The sequence below is a fragment of the Saccostrea echinata genome, unplaced genomic scaffold (assembly GCF_033153115.1).
Source record: "Saccostrea echinata isolate AGI-Se365-2 ecotype Australia unplaced genomic scaffold, CSIRO_AGI_Sech_v1 ptg000052l, whole genome shotgun sequence".
Classification (NCBI taxonomy): domain Eukaryota; kingdom Metazoa; phylum Mollusca; class Bivalvia; order Ostreida; family Ostreidae; genus Saccostrea; species Saccostrea echinata.
The window spans coordinates 7680243-7707610 of record NW_026889801.1 but is presented as its reverse complement, the minus strand read 5'-3'; the positions used below and the strand labels follow the sequence as shown (position 1 = coordinate 7707610).

At 32.2% G+C, this 27368-nt stretch overlaps 2 protein-coding genes across 2 annotated transcripts in view; one reads left to right on the top strand and one right to left on the bottom strand.

Annotated features, from left to right (window-relative positions):
* Positions 1-27368, top strand: part of LOC133204320 (multiple epidermal growth factor-like domains protein 10) — a 609956-nt gene that overhangs the window by 212169 nt on the left and 370419 nt on the right. The gene's annotated exons all lie outside the window — the stretch shown is intronic.
* The window catches only part of LOC133204088 (uncharacterized), an 88265-nt gene that overhangs the window by 29537 nt on the left and 31360 nt on the right, over positions 1-27368 (bottom strand). Inside the window, exons 6-8 of the mRNA XM_061339850.1 lie at positions 19984-20016; positions 5995-6027; positions 3144-3176 (exon numbers count right to left, since the gene is read on the bottom strand). Of these exons, the coding sequence (XP_061195834.1) occupies positions 3144-3176; positions 5995-6027; positions 19984-20016 (99 nt within the window). The remainder of the gene's footprint in view (positions 1-3143; positions 3177-5994; positions 6028-19983; positions 20017-27368) is intronic.

The window sequence follows — 27368 nt, the reverse complement described above, 5'->3', positions numbered from 1 at the left end:
AGCTTCCAAAATGTAGATAACTAAGCAGTGATTAATAAACAAAGATTGCATTAAAGTCTATGGGGACGAGCGTTTTTTTTAAATAAAAAATGTGAATAATAAGAATAGCAATAAATACTGTGGTGGAAAGATGCATTAAAACAAATTAGAAATAGAATGACAATTGAAACGTTTTATTTTACCAGATAAGTTTTTTTTCTGTTTAAATTGATTTTTTTAATCAATTAAAAACATAGTGATATGACTCTTACCAAAATTCAACGTCATATATTAGGACACATCCAACCCTAACATGCTAACAGTTAGTCCGAAATATCTTACGTTTTCATCTTTTTTTACGACTTGACATTTTACGTGCCAAGCAAACGTCAGAACTGTCCCCATTACGAAAACTGGAAATTTGGCCTTCTCCAACCAGAGTTGATTTTCGATTCTTGCGAACCGAATTAAATGCCAAACTCAAACTTAATCAATAGCACAATGCTTCTAGTACTCACCAATATCGATGAAAAGAAAACACCACTCCACATTTCGATACAGGATTTGCAAGGTTTTAAAATGCATAAAATGAAAAACAAATTTCGACAGTCAGATAAAATGTTTTCATCGAACTGTATATTTTAAAAAGAACCATAAAAACGATGTTGATGAGTACTTAAAATATTGTACGATTGATAAGTTGTGAATTTGACATTTCATTCGTTCGCAAGTAACGATAATCAACCCGAGAATGTCGCCTCCGGTTGGAGGTAGCGAATTCCCAGTTTTAGTAATGGTGCCGGTTCTGAAGTTTTCCTGGCAAGCAAAATATCAAAATAGTAAAAAAGCCTGGAAAACGTAAGATATTTCAGACTAATAGTAATAATTTTGGAACGCAGCTAGGTTAAGGACGCCCATGAAATATACGCATTTATATATTCAGGGAAAATAAATACAATTTTTAATATTTCTTTTAACAGCAGTAGTTTTGGTAAATGTGAATTGTGGTGATTGCATTTGTATATATCGGGTCTCTGCTGAGTTCAGCCAAAGTGACATCGCTGACATCAGCTGTTTGTCACGTGACCGGTTTAAAATTGGACCATATATGTACTACTACAAAGATAGTAAAAGTTCAACGATATACGGACATTCTTCCGCTATAAAATTTATTTTGTTTTCTTTGAGACAAATTCCTTAACCCGAAAAGTGCTGGGAGCAACTTCCTCATGCTTGAGGATTGTTTAAAATTTAGCCGTCTTTCTATAAACCCCAGACAAAAATGTAATACGCATTGGAATAATGTTAGATTACGGAATAAATAAACAATGTACAACCAGCTCCCAGCACTTTTCAGAACAGTAGGAATAATGGCTACACGTGTTTAAAAATTCAGAATTTATAGTGAAACGGATATCGTTGAACTTTTGATATTTTCGAGGGGCTTGACCCCTCATTCTAGCACGTTACTGTACAAATGTGCTCCATGCGGCTATACATAAAGTCCACACATTATCAATTTAGTTTGACAATAAAATGTGGATTAATATATTTCAGAATATGTCTCTCTTTTTGTCTGACTACGCATGTTTCGTATTTATTTTTATTTTTACAAGCCACGATAAAAGTTTGATCCACGCCTCAAATACAGAGAAACTGCGTGTCAAACTAAGAAATGACGTCATCTCAGTAAGTACAGCGAGATCAAGCTGGCTTTCATTCTGCATACGCTAAGTGCTATTACGGCAAGATAAGTTGCACATCCATTTATTTTTATAACATTTATGAGAAACGAAAGTATTTCGTGTGTTTTAAAAAGAACATTATAGTATTTATTCATCGAGATTCATTTGTATTGTTTTAACGTGACGTCATAATAGCTCTCCCAAACCTCTGCATAGGCTGACGTAGATATGGGAGTCCTTAACCTAGCTGCGAATTATGTCTAAATCTACTGAGTATTCATTTATATATTTATGTATTTAAGTTCATTTAATCTGTTGCTACTAGGGATGGACCACCTTAACTTCTTTCTTGTTGATTCAACAACCAATTTCTTCAGCCAGCTTCTGTATGCCTGACTTTCCCAGAGCTTTGCCTTATATACTTTTTGGTTTGGCTAGTCCATATCAAGGGTTGGCAGGTCATTCTACTATCTGAGGTCTTCAATGCGTTTTATTCTAATGGCCCTTAACCATTACACCTATATATTCCTATGTAAAACTTTGACCAGCTATTGTTTCCCCGCCCTACCCACAGTGGTTATGAATCTTGAATCTGCACTACTTGAGGATACTTCTGTATGAATATGACTAATATTAGCTTAATTGTTTTTGAGAAGAAGATTTTTAAACGTATTCCCTATACATTCCTATGGTAAATTTTGACCCCCTCTTGTGACTCTGCCCTACCCCCAAGGGTCATGATTTTAACAAATTTGAATATACACTACCTGAGGATACTTCTGTTAAAATATGACTAATCATGGTTTTGCTGTTCTCTAGAAGAAGATTTTTAAAAGACATTTCTTATATATTCTTATGTAAAACTTCGACCCCCTCTTGTGGCACCACCCTTCCCCCGGGGGTTAAGATATGAACACACTTAATTTTACAGTATGTCATGAAATTTTCACATAAGTTCCATCTCTTCTTGCCCAGTGATTCTTGAGAAGAAGATGTTTAAAAGATGTCACCAAATTTTCACGAATTCTTAAGTATCTTCCCTAAAAAGAGGGCACTTCCTGTTAACAAATGTTGATCACCTTCACCTAACGATGCTTTGTGACAAGTTTGGTTGAAATTGGCCCAGTTGTTCTTGAGAAGAAGTTGAAAATGTGAAAAGTTAACAGACGACAAACGCCGTACGTCGGACGACAGACGACAGACGGACGCCGGGCACTCTTTGATCAGAAAAGCTCAGTTGAGCCTACTGCTAAGGTGAGCTAAAATGAACTGCCAGAACAAACCTCTCTTTGGTTTATTAGAAATCTTTTATGTTGAACATGTTAAACTCAATTGTTTGACTAAATGTTGGATATATACACAAATGAAAATTACGAAAAGTTTTGCACAGATCTTATGGTATAAAGTTCCATGGTACAACTTGTAGGTAAGGATTAAATACTTACTGAAGGGTATTGGAAACGAAGAAAATAAAATTACCTTTTGTGTCTTTCTGACATTGTCTTTATAAGTCTACGAAAGAAAAAAAAAGAAATAACACTTTATGTGGGATTGATATAAAATAAATATACTGTGTCATTGCGCAATTGACGATAATTTTCATATACATGTAAACCCACCCATTCAACCCGAAAAGTGGTGGATCAAATGTGAAATAAATCAATCAGAAATGGTCTTAATAATCATTACATCATTACATTTCCTGTAAATGTACATATTTATAAATGACTCAGGTGACCTAAAAATAGTAGACAACAAAGACAGGTATCACTAGAGAATAAGCAAGGGGATAGAAGACCACATTGAAAAGTTTTTTAAAGGCATTTATTGTAGTTAGGTATAATATAAATATCAAGGTTATTTCAGTTATCAAAACTGCCTTGTGCAGAGTCTTGCACAATGTAGGGTATATGCATTTGTCAATTTCTGAAGGAGGTAAATAAAAGGTTTCTATGCCTTATTACAATGTTTGTAAATGAACATTTTTATTTTCATGGGATGAGGACATACAGGCTGCAGTTGTTTGGAAGTTACGCAGTGTTTGTGTGAATAACATTTTCTTCATATTTTATTTATGCATTACATGCATTTGTCTAATGTATAATTATTTGAAGTAAAATATGCTTTTATCTGTATTATTAATTTAATATTTATTAACATTGTTGAGACGAATCAGTGTCTTATAAAGTTGAAGCAAATTCATAAGTAAGGGTTAATCATAGAAAATGTAGATTTTAAATAAATATCTGAACTATGAAAGTGACTATCAAACTAATCTGTACATGTATTCTATATATTTTACAGTTAATATATATTTAAAAGAATTCCAAAACAATTATATTCATAGTGTTGTGTATGATGAAATATTAAGATTAACAAAATTTAAGAATTGAAAATTGTTTGATATTTGACAGTCAGTATGATCGACTTGTAAGTAAATTCAAAAGTTTCAAAGTTTTCTTTCATTTTCCTAAAAATTGCAAAATGGTTACCATGGAAACAAAATATCTTCTGTAGACTACTTATTTGATCTGCTTATGCAAGTATTTTTGTTACTTTATAATTATAATGAATATTTAACGAGGCCGAGTCTTACTCGAGTGGGCATGACTTTGCGCAGCTTTTTGATTTCATGCAGTCATATGTGCGACATTACACCTTTCCCAAGTTTAGTGATTTTAATACAAAATTAACATTACCTGTAACGCTCAGGGGTCTGAAAATGTGCTTTAACAACTATAATTAGGGGGGATAACGTTGAAAAGGCTCTAATGACGTCACTGATTTCCGATTTTGTAAGCAATGCTTGATGCCGAAGAATGACACATGACTCGCTTGTATATTCAAGATGTCCATGGATATTTTAATAAAAACTCTTAACAGAACATCAAAAGGAACATATAAGCAATCTAAACGTTGCTATTTTTTTTAACAAAATAATTCATATGCGCAGATAATTCATCTACACCGATATATATACCGCAATTATGGCAATTTTAGAGGTATTGGGCATTGGAAAAATAAACTTTGTAATAATTTCTAAACCAAATGGAATGGGTTTTTTTTTTTTTTAATTTCACAGTTTGGTGACTTTTTACAATAACTTTCATATATTTGGCTGAAAAAGAAATCTCTAGCGCAAAAATACCAACAAATATGGGAAAAAATGTGATAGTTTGGCCCTTTGCCGACAAATTCCCATAGGGTCCAATAGTAAAATTTGACCACGTTTGAGATGGTCCCCTAAGAAATCGGGACGGTAAACATTCGATTTATTAATCTTAAAAGAATAAATATAATAGTAAAAATTAATTTAAAAAAAGAATTATCAAATTCTCTAGGGTAGAAATAATTAGACTCGGTCTCGTTAAGTTCTAGTTACATCTGCAATTAAAAGTACGGGAAAAAGTAACACTACATGTGTAATAAGCAATCCATTATTATGAAGTCATTATGATGTCATCGATGAGTGAATTTGCATTGGCTTAAAAATGCTTTGAAACAGATCAATGTATGCTTCTGGTTTTTAAGATTCAATGTGAATTCTGCTCCAGTTTTTGAAGTCCCAAAACCCTTGCCTGGAAATAAAAGCCTCGAAAACTTCAACAAAAGGAGAATAACTCGTTAGCAGAAGGATTTTTTAAAAAATTTATTCCAACATTTTGAAACTGTTTTGTTAAGTCTAGAAGACTGAGCAAAATCCCTTCAGAAAAAAAAGCAAACTATAAAGCTTCAAAGTCAGCGTCTAAGAAAGAAAGAAAAGATATAATATTTTTAACCAAAATTATCAGTAAATCCTTAAACGATTCATAAAAACCTAACCCAACTATCATATCAAAGGAATCCGGATAGCACTACGTAGTTCATTATCGCACTAACGAGCATCGACTGCTGGGTCGATGGCGCCAAAGTGCGATGACAATAATAGTGCGATATCGATGACGTGATGCAACGATAACGCGATGACAATGATGCCATAGCACAATAATAAGATGGCGATGACGTGGTCGATCGATAAAATGATAGTGAGTATCGCATCATGGACATCCTTTCATCATTCAATCGTCATCGCACTATCGTTCTCTCATTGTCACATCATCGACATCTCATTGTCGCAACGCAGTACCATCGTCATCACGAAATCGCATCATCGATTCAATGTTATCACTCATTGTCATAGTATTATCGCGTCATCGCACCATCTACCCAATCTTCAATGGTTGGACGATGCGATATAGAATTTAATGGTACTTCCCGGACTCCATACTTATTTATCATGATATCAGAAATGTAATAATCAAAATAAGGTTAAGAGAAAAAAAATTCTTACCTTTCCTCTATCTTTAGTACTACTCAAAAAATACTAAAAAAGAGAAATAAATATAATTAATTAAGATTAAGTTCTATTAAATGCGTTGATTTCGTGGTGCTCGTTTTTTTTATGTATCTAAGGCAGATGTGAAGCTCTAGCATTAACCATTCAAAAGTTATAGCAAGTGTTAAAGTTTTTCAAAAGTAGGTCAAACTCCAAGGTCATGATCAAAGAGTCATAGTTATTGGTATCCAAAGGAAGGACTTGTCACAAGGAATACAAATGTGAAGTATGAAAGCCCTAGCACCAACCGTCAAAAGTTATGCACAAGGATAATGTGGGGAAGATTTTTGTAAAACTGGGTCAAACTCAAAGGTCAAGGTCAAAAGGTCAAATATGATGGTACCCAAAGAAAGGTCTTGTCACAAGAAATACACATGTGAAATATGAAAGCCATAGCTCCAACCAATCAAAAGTTATGAGGAATGTTAAAGTTGTTTGCGGACAAACAGACAGACAGACGGACGGACGGACAGGGCAAAATCTATATACCCCAGAATCTTCGATACGGCGGTGAAAAAATGAATTAATTTACCACAATAAAGATTATGAAAGACGTATTATAAAAGTCTGAATTATTTTTTTTTAAAAAATAAACGGTTAAAAATATAAAATGAATTTTGCAGGGCTCGAAACCATGTACTATAGTATTCAAACAGGGAAATGTTTCATTGTTTTAAACGCAATGCTTAATCCCCGGGTCTTTCAACTCCCAACGATTTAAATTGATGTAAATCAAAACAATATACTCCGATTTATTTATATTAAGACGATAGAAAAAATCAAGAGAATAATTTTCACGTTTGGTCCCTTACACATAAAACGCGTATGATTTTTTTTTAATATCGGGAGAATGGATTGGACTGACCTCATTATTTTTTTTTTCAAAAATAGTCTCTTACTGTTAATTTAAAATGGATTTTTTTTTTTAAAAAAAGGCTTACCACCCCCCATCCCCCACTTTCTGTTACAGTATGAACGGACCCCCCCCCCCCCTTCCTCCACACACACACACACATTACATGCATATGTAAGAAGGTTTTTGAGTGCGGACAGTTTTTTTATTTAATGTCAAGTTTTTCAAGGAATTTTATTTTTTGGCTAGACAATTATATTTTTCTGCCCCCTCACCCTGAAAGTCAATTATTTTTTCTACCCCCTTACCCAAATTGAAAAGAGATCTGACGTGCCTGCATTATGAATAAGGAAAGGAAGTGAACATTTTCAAGGGCAAAATTCAGGTGGTTTTTGATGAGGTGGAAAACTTAGTTTACCAAACACTGTAACAAATGTTGCAAAGAAGAGGGCTTATTATGATAACATTTGTGCAAAAAAAAAAAAAATGATTTGTGTAATTCCTCTCAGCCAGACAGGTAGGAAGCAATTTCATTTTTTTTTTTTTTTTTTTTTTTTTTTTTTTGGACAAGCAAAAAAAAAAAAGGTCATCAGACGTTATTATTTAGAGGGACAAGCATATAGTAGCTATGCTTTCTATAATATTCTATATATCGTCAAAATTATTGAAGGGGGGGCAACCCCCTCCCCCCCCCCCCCCGGGCCTTTGGCCATATGAGTTAATACACAGACTGTTGTGGAACGCGAAATTGTCGCCTATACTTGCAATGCTCAGAAAAATAAGCATCACCACAAACTTAGGATGATCTCAGAACATGCTTTATGTTGTCATAAAGTTAGGACGAACTTATGACGAGGTCCTAGATTTACGAAAGTTTCAAAAAACTGACTTAATACTAAGATATTTCCTAAGACGTTCTTAGGAGACATCATATTCCTAAGATAACTTTGTGAACATGCGTGCAAGTCTTTAAAATAACTTGTTAAGTTTAAAGTATTTTTCAAAATCATTCACGCAAAATCTTATTCAATTCCTAATTTCGTCTACCTAATTCTAGCATTCTAGCATTTATGTCAATGCGTATAAACTCGGGCACTTAGAACAGCTTCTGAAATTAAATGCCTTAAAATTTTTGCTACAAAAAATCAGAGTCTCATTTTCCCCTTAAAAAATGCAGCAATAAGAATGTATCAATTTAAATATAGTCGGTCTTCAATGATTGCTTTTTCAAAATCAATTTTCAGAAGAACAGCCAAGCAGATTAAGATGACCTTCGACCAGATTTATATACACTCGAAAGCAGGGTAAAATAAACAGTGTACAGTACATGGACTGGTTAGACAATAAACCTTAATTAGACGTCCCAGTCAGTCCCCGGTCAGCTAACAGAAAACTATACACGGGAACGTACAGTGACAGAATTTGATGATCTGATATCTTTTTACAAAACTTCAAATTTAATACATGCTTGAGACAAATCAAAAATTATGATTGTGGGCAAAAAGACAATTATTTTGATACCCATAATGATATAAAAAGAATTAAAACTGAAGATAATATCATGAAAAATTATTTTATATTTTATTAAATTTATTATTTTATAAATTAATAAATAATAAATGTTACGTAAAGATTGTCAATTATTTAGAACACACAAACACACATACATACAATCCCCGTAAATATTCGAAGCATATTTATAAGAACTATAGTCTGTCTATAGTCAGACTATGTGGAGGTAAACGCAAACGTCTGGATCATACAGACTATACGATCTACAATCTGTTTTTTTTTTTTTCATCTTTCTCTTTCGATTACACATTCCTTTTTAATAACAAAATTTTGTTATATCTGTTGAATATCAATCTTTAACATGCTAATGAAACTGCAAATAACAGAACGAAGAATTGATTAACTTGAAATAAAAAAGTTGTTTCATGCCATCACACCGAACTCCATGGTTAAGAAATATAAACGTTTTGTTTGCTTGTTTGTTTATTGTCTAACGTCCCTCTCGAAAATTTTTCACTCTCACTGGAGAAGCCACCACTTGCCGGTTGAGAACTACAAATTTTTACTTTTAATCGGCACCCAGGGCCATCGAGCAGTGAGGGATCTTTTTCATGCCAACACCTACTGCGACACGGGACCTCGGTTTATACAATTTCATTCGAAGGACTAGTCTCCACGTCCCACAGTGGGATTCGAACCCACGACGTAAGGATCAACTCCTTACCCCGCGACTCTAGAGCGAACGCTCTAACCACTGCGCCACACAAATATTAACGTAATATAAAACTTTATATATATATATATATATATATATATATATATATATATATATATATATATATATATATATATATATATATATATATATATATATATATATATATATATATATATATATATCTATATATATATATATATATCTATATATATATATATATATCTATATCTATATATATATATATATATATATATATAGATATAGATATAGATATATATATATATATATATATATATATATATATATAAATATATATATATATATATATATATATATATATATATATATATATATATATATATATATATATATATATATATATATATATATATATATATATATATATATATATATATATATATATATATATATATATATATATATATATAGTTTTTAAATATATGCAAGTATAATTATCGTATTATTGAAAAATAAATTATATACATTAGAAAAAATATATGTACAGGGAACAATCCAAAGAAGTGTTGTTAAAATAAAAGGTTTTGATATTTCACTGCTTTTTGAACAGCCCCGATACCTCAGTAGTTAAAGAGTTCGCCCTCCAAACTAAAGATCGTTTGATCGAATCCTGGTGGGAACGGGTTATTTTTTTTTTCATTTACTTATTTATTTATTTATTTACTTTTCTTTCTTTTACATCATTTTTGCCGAATAACAAATGGGTAAACTCGACATTTATAATTTTTGTGAAGAAATAATTGTAAAAATGATATTTAACTCATAAAAACAGTAAACTATTCACGGTAGCTCAGTCGGTAGAGCGCTCGCTCCGTGACCGGGAGATCGTGAGTTCGAATCTTGGCCGCGACTGACCTAAGTCGATAAAAATGGGTAGCAACTGTTCCTTCGCAATGCGCTCGGCACTTTGAAGTGAAAGTTGCGGGTCCTTCGGATGAGACCTTAACAATCGAGGCACCGTGTCGCGGCAGACCTTGACATTATAGAGATCCCTCATTGCTTAATGGCCCTGAGGGCCGAGTAAAGGTCAAAATTTGAAGCCTTTCATCCGTATATGGTGACGTCTCTATATGAGTGAAAAATTCTCGAATGGGACGTTAAACAACATACAATCAATCAAGCAACAAAAAAGCAGTTTATCGAACTGCGTAATGGTGACTTAATGGTGGCTTAAAGGTTGTTTAATGGTATCTTAATGGAGTTTAGACATTAAGTACCTATAAGTCTGGCCTAATGGTGACTTAAAGATTGTATAGAAGCTACCATTAAGCACTTATAAGCCACCATTAAGCCACCATTAAGCTATCTTTAAGCACCCATAAAGGACTTCGAGAAGGCTTAATGGTAACTTAATGGTGGTGTATTTATTACTTACAGACAACCATTAAGCCATCACTAAGAACCTATAAGTCACCATTAAATCAAACCTAAAGGAAGTGTGTAGAACTCAGGTTAAAATGTGTCAAAATGAGGAACATTGAAACGGTAGTTTCAGATATTTTGGCAATTTAAAAAAAAATATTCAATGCAAAAAAAAAATAATAAAATTAAAAAATAAATAAAAATAAAAAAAATCAGTAGATGACGTCACAATATTTGACCTCTGAATATGACATTGACCTTTATTGTGTATTAGGAATGGAGACTCCTTATAAATATGTTCAGGTATTAGGTCTCTACTAAAAATGGATCAAAAGTTACTTTGCATTTAATAACAGACTGTCATATTGCATGCAGATGGCATAAACACATTCTAAAATGGCTCTCGAATGAACAATATTCAGGATTCTCTATTTTTTTTTTCCCGACATATGGCTAAAAAAAATCACAACTTAATAATTTTCTTACCAAGATCATTAATTATTGACATTATAGTGATATTATCCTTTTTTTTCTAGTGTACTTATAAGAAATATATTTAAAACAGATTTCAAAGATGTTTTGCAATTTGCAGACGTGAATAAAAACAAACTGTGATAATATACTAAACTGAGCCTCATACTTGTTGAAAAGGTTCTCTTACAAAATAGATTAGCAAATGTAGTTTATCAAGAAGTTCATCAGAATTATTTCGTGTATTGTAACACTTCACCTATTTTTGCTTTTATTTTCAGAGCCCCAGGTTAAGGCAGCCTGACGCATTTTGCCGGAAAACGAATCTAGCATGCCACCTCGAGATTTTAACCAAGGAAAGACAACTCGATGTGATTAGATTTGAGATTTTAAGTGGATTGATTGAGGCAACTCCCAAAATCTTCTGCAAAAATATTAATAATAACTAGAGCATAGCTTGTTTCAACGCAACGAGTAGGACTTTTAACTGATGTTTAGTATCACCGTCTGTTAGATTGGTTTATGAAGGTAAACCATTCATTAATAACACTAGACCATAAATAATGTTGATATGTCTTTAGTATATTTTAGCTCACCTGAGCTGAAAGCTCAAGTTAGCATTTTGAACACCCTTCTCCGGCGTCCGTCCGCCTGTCTGTCCGTCTGTCCATCTGTTTTGCCGTCCATCTGTTAACTTTAAACTTTCTTAACTTCTCAAGAAACAAACGACCAATTACAAGCAAAGTTGGATAAAAGCACTCCTATTTGAAGGAAATTCTAAATGTTAGATTGAAAGGTCTTCCGTGGGGAGAAAATTAAGAAAGGCAAAAATAGGGTTTAATCATTAAAAAATCATCCTTCCAAGAACCACTTGATCAGAAATGCTGAAACTTATGTGAAATCATGAAATCTATGAATCAATATTGTACCAATATCTGCAAAAATAAGCAATTGTGACTACTTTTTGCTAGACCTGAAATAACGTTATTTGAAGTTTTTTGACGATCTCACAAGCCGCTACTTGTCGTTTTGAACAGGTTTTCCTCTTTGATGTATTACAAATTTTCAATACTTGTTAAGATATTGAAAAATTATATATATAAATATATATATATATATATATATATATATATATATATATATAGAGAGAGAGAGAGAGAGAGAGAGAGAGAGAGAGAGAATATCAATATTGTGTGCTTTGATATTTCCTTAATCCAACGAGTTGAAAGGTGTATATCCGCGAGGCTTGCCGAACAAATATACACCATTTCAACTAGTTGGATAAAGCAAATATCAAAATACACAATTATAGATGTTCTATTTATCCAGTACAATTTTCGTTTTTAACAAACTTTGTGATTATCCTTGTGAAACTATGAATGATTTCAACCAAATCGATGACGAGTAAATTGATGACGTCGTTCTGTTGACGATGACATGCCGAAAGAAAGTTATTTGTAGATCATGACTTTTCAGAATATGAAGTCTTGCAATCTTTTAAAAACATGTTTGACAATCTGTGGGAGATATATTTCATACAAATTTTTGACTGGAAGTTCTACAGTCTCGTACATTAAGACCAAGAAGGAATCATCATGATTCGTCCTCTGAAATCATTCTGTGCACGGCAGTGCTAGGCTACTTTTACACCCATGGTGAGTTATATAGTTTTTAGAGTTAGGCTAGTATGATGTAAGAGATCATTATTGAAAGTAGCTAGACTTTCCTGCATGGTCAAAGGAATATTCAAAATACAACTTAGATCTAACTGCCAGGTCTAACCTTTCCTCTTGGGGGAGGGGGTCATCCATTGTTGTAGAGAGTACATTGATAAATTTTGACATTTCACTGAACTTAAATGAGATTTTTTTCTTGGTTTAAACATTTTTTTTTTTTTGCTTATTTGCATTCACTTGATAACGCAGAACTTTCACAATACGAAGTTTCGATAAATTTACATCCTGAAGCGAGGCCAAGGATTATGTGAAAACCAGAAGTGCTATTGATAAAGCACATAGCCGTGGATAAAGTATAGGTTTATCTTATGGGTATATATATATATATATATATATATATATATATATATATATATATATATATATATATATATATATATATATATATATATATATATATATATATATATATATATATATATATAAATCGGGAGCAGATTAAACACGGACCTCCATAAACATCAGAGATGGAATTAGGCGCCATGAGGAATGAGCATCCCCATTAGCAATCGACCAGTGACAAGGTAAGTATATTTACGAGTTCCATTTTAATTGTAAAAACTGCTGTCTATGATATCAAAAAGCCTGGACTTATCATTGGGAATAGTTGTATAAAGTGTTGAAAAGTCATAAATTTTTATGTTATTGATTTTGTTGAAAATTTTGTTACTTCAAATTCACTCAAAGTTCCTTGGAGTTTTTAAGTATCCTTATCTGACTTAATAATAATAATAATAATGCTTTATTTAGAGAAGGTAACCCGATTAGTACAAAGTACTATTCTTCCCCGGGGCCTTCTACAACTCAAAAAATATACGTTAAATGGTACAATCAGGCATATATACTGTACGTGAAAAAGCTAAGCTCATTATTTGTACAAATGAATGAAATTATAGGACAATAAAAAAGTCAATATACATAACTTAGAAGACGTGGTAAACAATAATAACATCAATGTCATTTATAATAATTTATAATAAATAAAAATTACATACGTTGGCTAATTATAATTTTTTTCCAAATTCTTTCTAAAGACAGGTAAAAATGGTGATAATTTAATATGTAATGGTAGGCTATTCCATAAATGTACGCCTTCATATTGAAAAGAGTTTGTAAATAGAATTGTTCGATGCTTTGGTAATCGAAGATTATAATTTATTTCCGAACGCAATGAATAGGAATCGGAGCTATGAAAAATAAAAAGAGATGGTCAGGGCTCATGCCATAAAAAGTTTTATACAATAAAATACACTAATGAAATGTAACTAACTCGAATACATTTAACCATCCCAATTTTTCAAACAAAGACTTATAATTAGATGGTTGGTCAGGTGCTGCATCAAGAATAATTCTAGCAGCCCGTTTCTGACGTTTATAAATTCTTTCAATGTTAGAATTGGACGCATTACCCCAGACATTAGATTATTGAAGGCCAAATGTGTGCATTATAGAAGAGTTTTCTGGTACTTAATGGAAGAAATTTCTTAATTTCTTCGGAGCGTAAATAACTTGCATCCTAAGGATTTACAAACTGAATCAACATGATAATTATATTGAAGAGTTTGATCTATCTGAATACCTAAGAGTTTTTCAACTTCAACGTTTTCCAGTTTTTTGCCAGAAACTGTTGCATCAAGTATTGGGTTATTTAATCTTGATCTCTTTGGTTGTGTACACATGCATAGGCATACATTTTGATTTGTCAGTGTTCAGAATCATTTGATTCTGTAAACACCAGTTTTCAATTTTATATAAATCGGAATTTAGATATGTTTCTTGATCCCTGCGGCACCCCTGCTGTGATAGGTAAAATGCGCAATTTTTTACACCTTTGGTTCTTTCGTTTAAATAAGACTGAAACCACTTAATTGTAAGTGAATCAAAGTTATAATGTCTTAATTTCTGTATTAGGATATCATGACTGACTAAATCAAATGCCTTACTGAAATCTAGAAAAGCTATGCCAATGAAATTCCCTTGGTCCATTGCATGCAACCAGTTATCAGTTTAGTTTGGTTAGAGCTGTTTGGCAAGAATGGAACTCCCTAAAACCAGACTCTGAGTTCATAATGAGGTCAAAAGCTCTGGCGAATCCACGTACTTGATTAGAAATACACTACTTCTCAAATATACTGTTGTTCAGTACCCCTATATACTAGACAAAATTGCTAACACACCACCAAAGAAAATTAATATATTACTTTTCAAAACTTGTTTATGTTGTATTTGATATATATAATTATGTTACTTAAGTAAAAAATGAGGCATTTAAATGACTTAACTGATAAATAACCACAAGTTAATTGAAGCATAACCATTTAATAGAAATAATGAAAATAGTACACATGCTATTGTGGAGGAATAGATTTCCATTTTTTCTTTATATTTGTGTTCAGTATGTTTTTACCAATTCCAAACTCATAAAACGAATGACGCAGTACAGTTAAGACAACATTTTCTATCAAAAGGCACCAAAAACGAGACACTTAAAGTTCAACCGTCTCATTTTTTAGCAGGAACCTCTATTTGAAATATCTTAATGGCATTTTGAAGAGTATGTTCATCGCTTTTCATATCGGTATTTTTTGTCATCATGTGACCCTATACAGTCACGTGGGATTCGATTTTGGGTCAAAATATGCAATGTCAAATTTAACCAAAAAGTGCAAGGGCAAGGCAAACAAAAATAAACTGCACAATGTTTCAGTGTGTCCCTTGATATCTATCCTATCTCAAAACTGATGCTCATTTAGTTAGATTTCTGATAAGTTATTCATTGAAAACAAACACCAGTAATAAAAAAAATAGGGTATTTTCATAATTTCATCGGAAATTATAAATTACCTAATGAAATACAAAGAAATGAGCATCACTTTTCAAAAACAATACAGTAAAAAAAAAAAAAAAGAATTTAAAATAAAAAGCTTGCCCTTGCACTTTTTGATTAAAAATTGAAATCTTGACACATTCATTCGAAATATAGTTTTCACACGCATCATTGACCCAGCATGGGAGATAACTCTCTAGTACTTCATAGAGTTTGTGTACCTCGCAAAGTTTAAACAAATAATACCTAAGGACTGTACTTGGCTTTTTTCACTAAATCAAAACGGTATCCCTAAAAAATCCTTGACTTTACTTTGTTTTGTATGTCTTCGTTCTTTTATACGCTACACAAGACGTCTTTGACACCTTCCGTATTTCTGCCGTGCACCAATGTGCACGGACCTCTGAATTTTCTCAATAAGCCGTTATATGATTGATCGCAGTAATATATATATATATATATATAGATAGAGAGAGAGAGAGAGAGAGAGAGAGAGAGAGAGAGAGAGAGAGAGAAAATAGAATTATTTTTTTTTCACATTCTCTGTGATTCTCGTAGTAGCTACCAAACCTTCTACTGTCCAGGGATTCTAGATTAGGTTAAAAGTTTTGTTGAACCAAGAGGAAGGGATTTGAGTGTTTACACCTGTAATTAATAACCTGTTTTCCTTTCTATAGATTCAACCCCCTAAACCACCACCAGTTTGCTTCTGGCTCCTTTGATACCATGTACAGTACTTGCATGTTAAAAATAAATTATTATACCGTGTTTACATCAGGTTTTACTTCTTTGGATACTTAAGCACAAGGGGGGGGGGGGGTAGTCTCCTTTTTTGAGTATCTATCAATCCATGCACACACAAGATAATCATATGAAAAACTTTGCAATCAAGAAACAAATTCTCTGTTAAAAAAATAAGTGAACACAATATACCTGCTGAAATATAGATATTTTTGGTAAACCAAACAACACAAACAACAAAATAAATGCACATTTTAACAGCCTTTTTTTTCTAGAAAATATATTTAATAAATACAGCTCTTCAAATTCAAAGGCAGGTTGTGAAGAACTTCTGAGCAGGTGCAAAATATTTCCGTTCATGTTTCCTTAGATGAAATAAATTCTGAAAACAAAATGAAATACCATTATGGAAAGTTCATTGGTGTTGAGAGACCTAGAAAGCATATTACATGTATATATTTTATTTCTTCTGTTTTTATTATCAAAATATTTCAAGAATCTTGCCTGGAATATGTATTATATGTTTATACATGTAGCTAATATGGAGCAGACCTGTAGAAATTATAACAGGGGGCTGGGGGGGGGGGGGCACCATACATTTCTAGTTTGGGGGGCACTATCAACTTCCAAAAATTCCTTCACAAACAAAAAAAAAATAAATAAAGGGATCATCAGCGTTTTATTATTGAGGGTGCACAAGCATATTGTAGCTATGCTTTTTATAGTATTCTATATGTCGGCAAAATTATTGGGAGACCCCCCCCCCAGGTTCCCACGGCCATGAGGAGCATACCTTTTTACTTGACTGGTGAATACACTGCCTGAATGAATGAATTGTTTAAATTGTTTGGGAGTAGTTACAACACAATATATATGTAATGAGTGAAATACATTATGATAACTATTGTAGAAAGAAATGACATTGCATTGTGCAAAACAAACCATGATATACTATATTTTCTGAATTCATAAAATAAATGGAAACAAACTTTTATACATAAATTTTCTGAGAAACTGAAATTTATAACATTGGCAAGAGCAGATTTATATCTATAATTTAAGTAAAAATAAAATAAATCAATATGCTAGAGGTAAAATTTAATTCTTTCACCTATCTAAAATTGAAAAAAAAAATAAAATTAATGTGAAATGCTTTTTATAATTAGTAATGTTCATACCCAGTGGAGAAACTGAAACATCTATTTTGATTTATTCTTTCAGCCTACAACACCTGACAGCTGCAATGATAAAAAAAATGTACATATAAATAGTTTATAAATATATGTATATACATGATTACGTGCAGTCAGACGAATGAAAATTCAAATATTTTATCTCCATTGATACAGAAATTCTACAAATTTACAGCCTAGTAATACAGATGGATAAAAGTTGTAAAAAATAAATTTTAAATATGAAGCACTGGTAAAAACCTGATATCTTAAATTTCATTTATTTTTTATTGGTATTTTTGATTGCCAGAGGTATAAATTAAAATTAATAGGCTCTTGTACTCTTGTATTTACAATGATAAACATTGTGCGCTGTGCAGCAGTTTGACTTCACATATACACTACAAGTGTGACTGCATCTAAATTATTACTTGATATTATGTCATGTGCATTTCATATTATGTAACATATCTATATGCCGAAAGACAACATCATTGTATAAATGAATCAATGATTGAAGCTGTACATGTAAGAAATGAATTATTATAGTAATCCACAGTAATATAGTAATATAAATGAATTAAATCGTTAAGACATTACATAACTTTTGTATCATTGCAGATTTCCAATGCTACACATATTGTTTCAAAAATAAGCTGAATGACAAGAATACTGTCATACACACAAGGCACTACATTACAGTTTGTGACGGACTGTAATAATACATCTTATTGTACATATACACGAGTTTTTTTTTACATTGATGTAAACAATAGTATGTGTACATGTTGATACATATGCGCATACACACCTACATAAATGAACAAAAAGGGACTTAGGGAGGTGGTGCAGATCGTCCCAGTTTTCCATGATTTCCCGAAATAACGTCATCATCTTCTTATCAAAGAGATAAACAACGCTTAGGGCTCTTATTTTATCCATATTCTCTTTAAAGTTTGCCTGCTTGTTGCATTTATCCACTGTATACCTCAGCTCAGCTGCTGTCGCCACGTTTTTAGATGTAAACAACATTCCGTGTCACCGAGTGCAAGCGCTTGGCTGAAGCCGAATGCAGCCAAACGACACCAAAAAAAGGAGAATTATTTCGAAGACGTTTTGTTTTTTTAAAAAGAAAATCACTTATTTTTATTTATCTAAACATGAATATACAGACATTCATTACAAATTCTCGCAATCATCGTTAAATTACTTTTTTGAGCTCTATTTCCTTATATAGTTCTATCAGGATGGAGCAACAGTCATGACGTCAAACCTCATTATGTCCTCATTGCTATATTATCTTCATGTGTAGCCTTAACTGTACTGCGTACACCGTATGCGGCGTTTGACCCAAGAAGAGCGTGCAAAAGCAGTGAGTATTATGTCTGCAGGGGGTTACTTTAAAGATATTTGTATAAAATGAATACAATTAAAAGATAATTCATTTCTCTAGTGAAAAAAATGTTGTAAATAGATTAACAAACATTAAAATGTTTACTATAGATAGCCACGGCATTAAGTAAGCACCACACGACAATTTCAAGATTGTTTCACAAAGGATACAGGCTCTTATCTTTGCTAATGGATATTGCAAATCATAGGCTCTTTAAACCGCCACGTTTTGCAGAAGAAAATACCGTTCATACAACCCATTTGCTCCTTAAACTTCAAAATACCAACAAAGGAATTGATGCAGTTAATATAAGTAATATTCTTAACAACAAAAGGGTCCAAGCTTCTATTCCACCATATTTCATGTTAACTCAACACCTTATATTTCTTATAAATATATATCGACAACTGCTTCCAAACTTTTTAGTTATTAAAAAAAAAACTTCTCTCCAGTTCCTAGATATCGAGCATCGAGCATGTGTTTATGTTCTTTTTCACTCTACAACTATAGTTCTGCTGGACACGTCATTACTGTTGACGTACAAATATTATCTTTGTAAAAGGCCTTCTTCGGACCATAGCGAGCAGCACATCAGGTAAAAACGAAATACATTATGCATAACCACAGGGAAAAAAATAACCGCCCCTGAAAATCTTACATTTCTGTTTTCATAACTTGAAAATGCGTAGACAAATAACCCTTTAAAAGTTTGAAAATAAAGTATATTTTCGGACCGGAATTGATTTAAAAAACACGTCGTAAGTAATGTTACAAGAAACTTTACAAATTCTTAATAAAACACGTTTTTATTTTTAAATAACAAGTTTAGAATAATAAAGCAACTGGCAGTTGTAAACAAATATGGTGATAACGAACAGCAATTTAACCTCAAAAATTCATTGAAACAATACAGATCGGGAGGAAACACAGATCTCTAAAAACATCAAAGGTAGCATCAGGTGCCATTGAGGAGTAAAAATTTCCTGCTGACGTGTCATATTAGCCGTAAATAATTAATGATGCAATGTAACAATTAGGAAATAAGTTATTATGCAATCCTTCATAAAATTGACATGGCTAATCCATTCATGCGTATAAAAGAAATATGAGATTCTCTTACCTTCACTACAAAGTCTGGAAAATCCATTGTGTCCTGCAAAAAGGAATGAGACATGCATCATTTTTACTCTCACATTTTACATTTAGCGAAATAAAACTGAATTGGCGAAAAGCGTTTTTTTTTTTTTTTTTTTTTTTGGTCTTATTGCACTCTCCGTCTTCACATTGTGTCAAATGTTATTCATAGATAGATTTTACATCCGTGTTCTTGAATTTAAGTTAACACACTGATAAGGCGACAGCTATGAGTTAAGTAACCGCTTCATCTCTTGGTAAAAATACTGAAATACAGTAAAACATTCAGTTTCGTAAGGTGACATATTTCTGCCCCTTACATGCAAGATAAATTATGTTAACACACAGCATAGTTATGTAGACATCCGACTTAATTATATCAACATGCAAAATAATTATGTTGACATGCAAGTAACCAATTAAATTTTATAGAGAATCTAATTATATTGGTAAACTTAATTACTTATACTAAGGCTATTATATAACATCATACAAGCAAGCTACAACATGTTATTTTGACATGTTACTTATTTATGTCAACATGCTAGATAATTATGGCTTTCGTAGACAGGCAACTTATTTATGTCAACATGCAAGAGATTCATGTTATCATGCAAGTTAATCATGTCAACATGAGGAATGTGTTTGTTAACATGCATCTTATCATCTTGTATGTTGACATAAATACCTTGCATGTAAAAATATATAACTCGCATGTTGACATGAATAAGTTGCATGTAGACATAAATAAATAACATGTTAACATAAATAAGTTGCATGTTAACATAATCATCTTGCATGTTGACATAAATAAGTCCCATGTCTACATAATTATGTTGCATGTTAAAGTAAATAAGTCGCATTTTGACATAAATATCTTGCATGTTAACATAAATAAGTTGCATGTCAACAAAATTCTGTTGCAGCTTGCTTGTATGATGTCGTATACTGGCGTTAATAAGTACTTTTACCAACATGAAAGTTAAATTCTCAAAAAAAGATTTGTAACTTGCATGTCAACATAATTATTTTTCATGTTGAGATAATTATCATGCATGTTGACATACTTTATTGTATGTAAACATAATTTATCTTGCATGTAGGGGGCAGAAATATGCCACCATAGTTTCGGAAAAGTTTTAATTGAACAGGTAACGGTCAGAAAAATATTTTAGTGAGTTCCATTCAGTATTGAGTTATTCATTTGAAATCACCGTGTTCTACTTAACTTCTCATTCTATTTTTGCCACTGATGACGCAATAAATCCAGTAAAAAATATTATAGCTTTTACTGAGAATTAAATTCAGGCTTATAAAAGGAAGAAATACTTTGTTCAAAATCTTGCAGTTAATTTAGGAGTAGAAATTTATAATCCCTTCCCAAGCATTATGTGTTGTGTTTTCTTTTTTATTTAACGTGAAAGTCTCAGTTTCACTAACTCTCTTACATGTTAGCAACTTTATTTTGATCCCTGATGTATTCTGTTATATTTATTGTACTTCAAGGTCGGACGCTCTGTTTCCATTTCCACCAAGGATTAAAGAAATAAATGTACACATTTTATTGAATTTGTCAGCACCTGATGGGATGGGGTTGGATTAATTAGCTTTTCATAGCTGATGTATAGGCCTTGTATTTAATACATGTTCAAAATATCGTATTTAGAAAAATTGAAGAAGGCGGAGATTTTCAAATGCTTTATTGAATTGTAAAAAAAAATTAGAATGAACCAATTTTAACTTTTTATATTTGAACAATACCATATGGATCATGTTCATTAATTAACAGTTTATTACTACATACATTTTGTACTTTAGTTTCGTTGGCACGATCCTCTGGGTGAATATGTACAATTTGTTAATAGTTTGTCGATAAATAATTATATTGATAACTAAAAGTTTTTTTTTTTTTCAATTGCTTTTCAATTATCTCTGTGCTCTTTCACATCAAAAACATTTTATATTCATGTAGTGTTAATAGCCTCCTTTTTCTCTAATGTTTGGGTTTGATGCCATCTGACATTCTAGAAATTTCCATAAGGATATAAAACTATAAACTAAAGATCGGAAACGATACATGTATGCACATTTTGTTTTACAATCAGTAACCAGAACTCTCTCTCTCTCTCTCTGAATATATATATATATATATATATATATATATATATATATATATATATATATATATATATATATATATATATATATATATATATATATATATATATATACAATAAAATTTAAGTAAAATGTAAGCACTTTCATTATTTCTTCAGACGTTTTACATTCCAAAACAATTCAAACATGTGATGTTGGAATGAAAAACGTCTGAAGCAGTAATGAAAGCGCTTACGTTTTACTAACATTGTTGACATGAACACACAGTTGCTCACAAAAATTACAACTTAGGAAATGGAGATACAGTACCAACCAGACCCACACTGATACCCAAGCAGTCCCAGAAAGCATTCCCAGGGACTGCTCGGGGACCGCTATAGGGCTGCTGTGGGACTGCTATAGGAAGCAGACCTAGCAGTCAAAGCAGTTTTGCGTAACATGATAGCTGCGCGCTATGTGTTCCAAATTTGCAGCTTCTCTGCTGTATTTTTGTTTACTTTCGGCAGAGTGAGGTTTAAAATAAAAATAAAAATAAACAAAGATTTCTTACAAAATTTTTATTAGGAAGAAAAATGGGATATTTATGTATATATTTAAATCGCCGATTTTGGAGGCACAAAGAACACGGTAGGTCTGCAGGTGCTGTAAATTTACACCATAGCAGTCTAGAACTAATACAAACAAGAGGCCCATGGGCCACAACTCACATCTGAGTCACTTTTGCCAAAATGTTATGCGTCAGACTTTTCCCAAACATACATGTTTTCCTCCTTATTTTTGATCACCCTTTGCCCAAATGTATACACAGGAGCCATGATTTGAACAAAAATGGATCTACATTACCAGAACATGCTTGAATATTAATATGATATGATTCCATGTTACAGCCCCACCCTACCCTAGGGGCCATGCATTGAACAATATAGGATTTTTACTACCCCAGGAAACTTCCACCTAAATTTCAGGTTTTCTGGTTCGGTGCTTTGAGAGTTAAAGATTCTTATAGTTTTTTCCCCTACATATTTAAATTTTAAACTTTGATTCCCTATTTTGGACCCACGCCCCCGGGATGAGCCAGGATTTGAACAATTTAGAACCCTCCACATAAGTTTCAGCTTTTATTGTCCAGTGCTTCTTGAGAAGAGGATTTTTAATGACGTAAAGCTATTTATGCCTTTTCTTAATTATCTCCCTTGAAAGGGGACATGGTCCTTCATTTTAACAATTTAGAATACCCTTTACGTAGGGATACTTTGTACCAGTCTTGGTTACATTGGCCCTGTGGTTTCGAGAAAAAAGTTGCAAATGTAAAAAGTTTACAGACAAACGGACAGACGCCGAACACCAGGTGATCAGAAAAGCTCACTTAAGCTTTTAGCTCAGATGAGCTACAGAATTAAAATTGTTTCGGCGGTTAAAAAAGGGAATTCAGGAAATTATTATTATTCCTTAAATTCCACGTAAATACAGATGATTGAAAGAAATTAATCTATTCAATTCATTAACAATTTTACTGTACATAAAGTTTGCATTAGAACTTTTCTAAAAATCGGAATTTGTCATTATAGTTAGATATTCAGAACAACTTACTGCAGTGGATTTTTTTTTTTTTTATTGAAAAAGATAATATAACGCTTAAAAAGAACATCTCATGCTTCATTAACCGCCTCCAAAATAAAACCTAAAAATCAATGAAATGACTATGAAATAAAATTATTCTTTCATTCTACCGTCACAAAAAATGAGAACAATTATTGGTTGATTATTTTATGAAATAAATTTTGAGTTAAAGACAATTATTAAAAGAAAACTTTTATTACAAAAATATAATAAAAAAATGAAAATATCGGGAATCTTGTCTTATTTATTATTTGCTTTTTGTGTGTTTGAGAAATAAGAACTGTATTTGTTGCTTGGTCGACTACTAAAAAGTCATACAAGTCGTATAAAAATATGTCAACGCCTGAGATTTCAATCGCCTCTGGGCATGATTAGCAGAAAATCAACGCGTGATATTTAGGTATCAGTGAGTGTTACACATCACTGCACATCAGGTCAACAATGACACTAATTTCAACCTGTATGCTTCAAAAATCTTTGTTTCAATAAAAATGGTATACATTTATTTCTGGTTTGTAGATTAATATTATTATACCTCTATTAAGAATACTCAAATTTGATTGGCTTGTTAGAAAGCTTTCAAACTAAATAGTGACTCCAAAAAGTACCGTTTACAGCAATAATGACCTAGGAATCATTGCAAGTGGGGTATAATGACCCGGTCCTTATAAATAATGACCGCTAAAAATGACCTGTTAATCTAAATCCCATTCAAATTTTAAAATTAATGGATACAGTAATGACTGTTCATTACAAAAAAATGCCGTTATAAAAATATGTACAGTCTTTTTATGATACGGAATACGATTGTCCTTTAGATGCGTCATAAGATTTATCGTTTTCTTTGAAACTTTCGTTACAATGTCAAATTCAACGAATGCAGACTTGACTCTTTTGTACAGTAAAAGTCAGCACCAGATTGTCATTGTACTCGGAAATGGTATTTGTGAATTTATAAAAATGCATGTTACTGACAATCACAAAATGTTTTAATAAATCGGAGGTGCAAAAACTTACAAGACTTGCAGGCGAAAAGTAAACAACTTCACTAGCGAATCCCGATCCCGATGAAACACTGATAATAACAGTTCGTACGTCTTATACACAATTGATTATTTTAGTAATTAAGCCTACAAAAATTGTCTTAACTTACGCGGCCTAGGTCAGGTCAGGTCACCTCGTGGGCCAGGTCTCGGGTCCTTATCTCACCATGTTGACCTCATAAGGGGTACTTCATTGTTTTATTATACCGATATAAGGGGTAATTAATTGTATAATAATCTACTTTATTCTTTGTAACCGATATTTCACACCTTATCATTGAACTATGTATAAAATAGAATTGCAAAACTAGATGAGTTAATTGGTCTTTTTTTTTTTTTTTTTTTTTTTTTTTTTTTTTTTTTTTTTTTTTTTTGCATCGGTATAAAAAAACATTTAATGTATATGATGGACGGAGTCAGCTTGTTGAATTGGAATCGGTTGATTCCCTCGATGATATACATTAACTGTTTACTGTAACGGATCATGCAAGGGTCAAGTGCTTGAACTTTAAGTAGTAAAAAATGAAAAAAAAAAAAAATCAACGAACGACCGTATTTTGCAACAAAAAGGAAGAGACAATCGCTTTCCAAATGAAAATTTATATAGTAAAAATAAATCAAAAGACTATGCCAACTGCCCGCTGCATACTGCAGGCCAGTCCTAGGGTATAAATGCAGTGGGCTCTGATAATATTCAATTTTAAATACCATATGATATCATTCTTGTGTTTTTTCTCTTGTTTTCAGATCCATAGGAAGATATTTCAATTTTTGGTAGGTGGGGGACCCAATCAATGTTTTTAACCTCCCCCCCCCCCCCCCAAATAAAGAAAATATCAAAGAATACTTTTAAGAATTAACAAAGATACATTAGACTTGATTTCTATTCTCACGTATATATTCTTTATGTATTTACCGGCCAAGGTACTGAGGGAAAACAATCGAATTTGCTTTATTTTCTATTGTTCAGTATACAGCCATTTCTTATTTACCATGATACACAAAAATTATTCTTAGAGTTGAAATCGTCATAATTTTTTTTTTCAAAATAGAGCTGAGAAAAAATCTGCACTTTACTTCAATTCAGCATATCTTAGGGTCGAGGAATGGAGAGCAGGGGATTAAGCGGGGCTTGGGGATTGGTCTTCCCATTTATGTATTAGAGATAATCTTCTGTTGTTTTTTCATGTGTGTCACAAACATTCAATTCTTGCGTTGAAAAAGAAAATATATAACAAAATTTTAAAGAAACATCCAACTTATTCCCTTACTTTCCTATGAGGTAGGACAAGTTTTATCTATTTATATTATCTATTATTATTTTTATCATTTTCTTTTGGGTTTGTCCGTAAAACGCTTTGGAGGCCCGCAACCCACTGGTAAAAGACTTTACGGACATCTACTCATCTATTCAATTTCTTTTTTTTTTAAATCATGATATTATTAGTAGCATAGGAGGATGTCTACTCCCTCATCCCTCCCTTAACAATGGGGGCCTATTGTTTTGAGAACAATGGGGAGAACAATAGGAAAGACAATGCAATGACTCTGACCTACGGTGAATGAGCAGGGTATTTGAGATGCGTCAAGCGAAATGGGACCTTCGTGGCGCGACTAGAATAACGTCATAATCGAGCTTTAAAGTCACTACATTAGAGCCGACTGTTGCCGTAAATGGTAATAATCAAGAAATCCTTTATATAGTTTAATTTACAGGTTATTTGATTGAATGTCCCAAGTAAAGAAAAAAATGGCAATAAAATGAGAAGACCTGATTAATCAACCTTTCCTCCAAAAAAAATTACAAATAATATATATTATATTTGCTTCTCAACCAGTTATCTGAATCCATATAAACCCCGTCGACTTCGATAATTTTTGTTCTGATGTAGTTGTGACGTCATCGTTCAAAGTATTGAAACCCTCTGAGAAAAATAAACAATTTAACAGTATGATGAAAAAAGAGACTGCTTTTATATTGATTTTAACTTATGATTAATTAATTGTATGCTGTTTTACGTCCCATTCAATTTTTTTTCACTCATATTGAGACGCCCCCATATACCGATGAAGGGCTTCAAATTTTGGCCTTTATTCGGCATTCAGGGTCTTTGAGCAGTGTGGGATCGGTTTTTAAGACCTCATCCGAAGGACCCGCAACTTTTACTTCAAAGTGCCGAGCGCATTGCGAAGGAACAGTTGCTACCCATTTTTTTTTATCGACTAAGGTCAGTCGCGACCGAGATTCGAACTCATGACCTATTTTAATTTAAGAATTTTTTTATCATGTTTTTTAAGTTCCTAAAACTCATTTTAAGAGATGAAATTATTCTTAAAATAGATGTACTATTACAGAAACTTCGTATCCTCTGAACGTGAAAAACCCTAGCTTGAAGAGTTATCGTTCTTTGCAAAATATATGTAAGTATGAACAGAAAAAATAAGGATATTGCAGTTCTTTTTTAATTTGTAAAAAAAAAAATTATACAATTAAATACATTGACCAAAATTTATTTTTAAAGCTATAAACCAGCAACTTAAATCATTTTGAATTTCGTTTTTACCGGAGAATATTATTATTTTAAAAAAC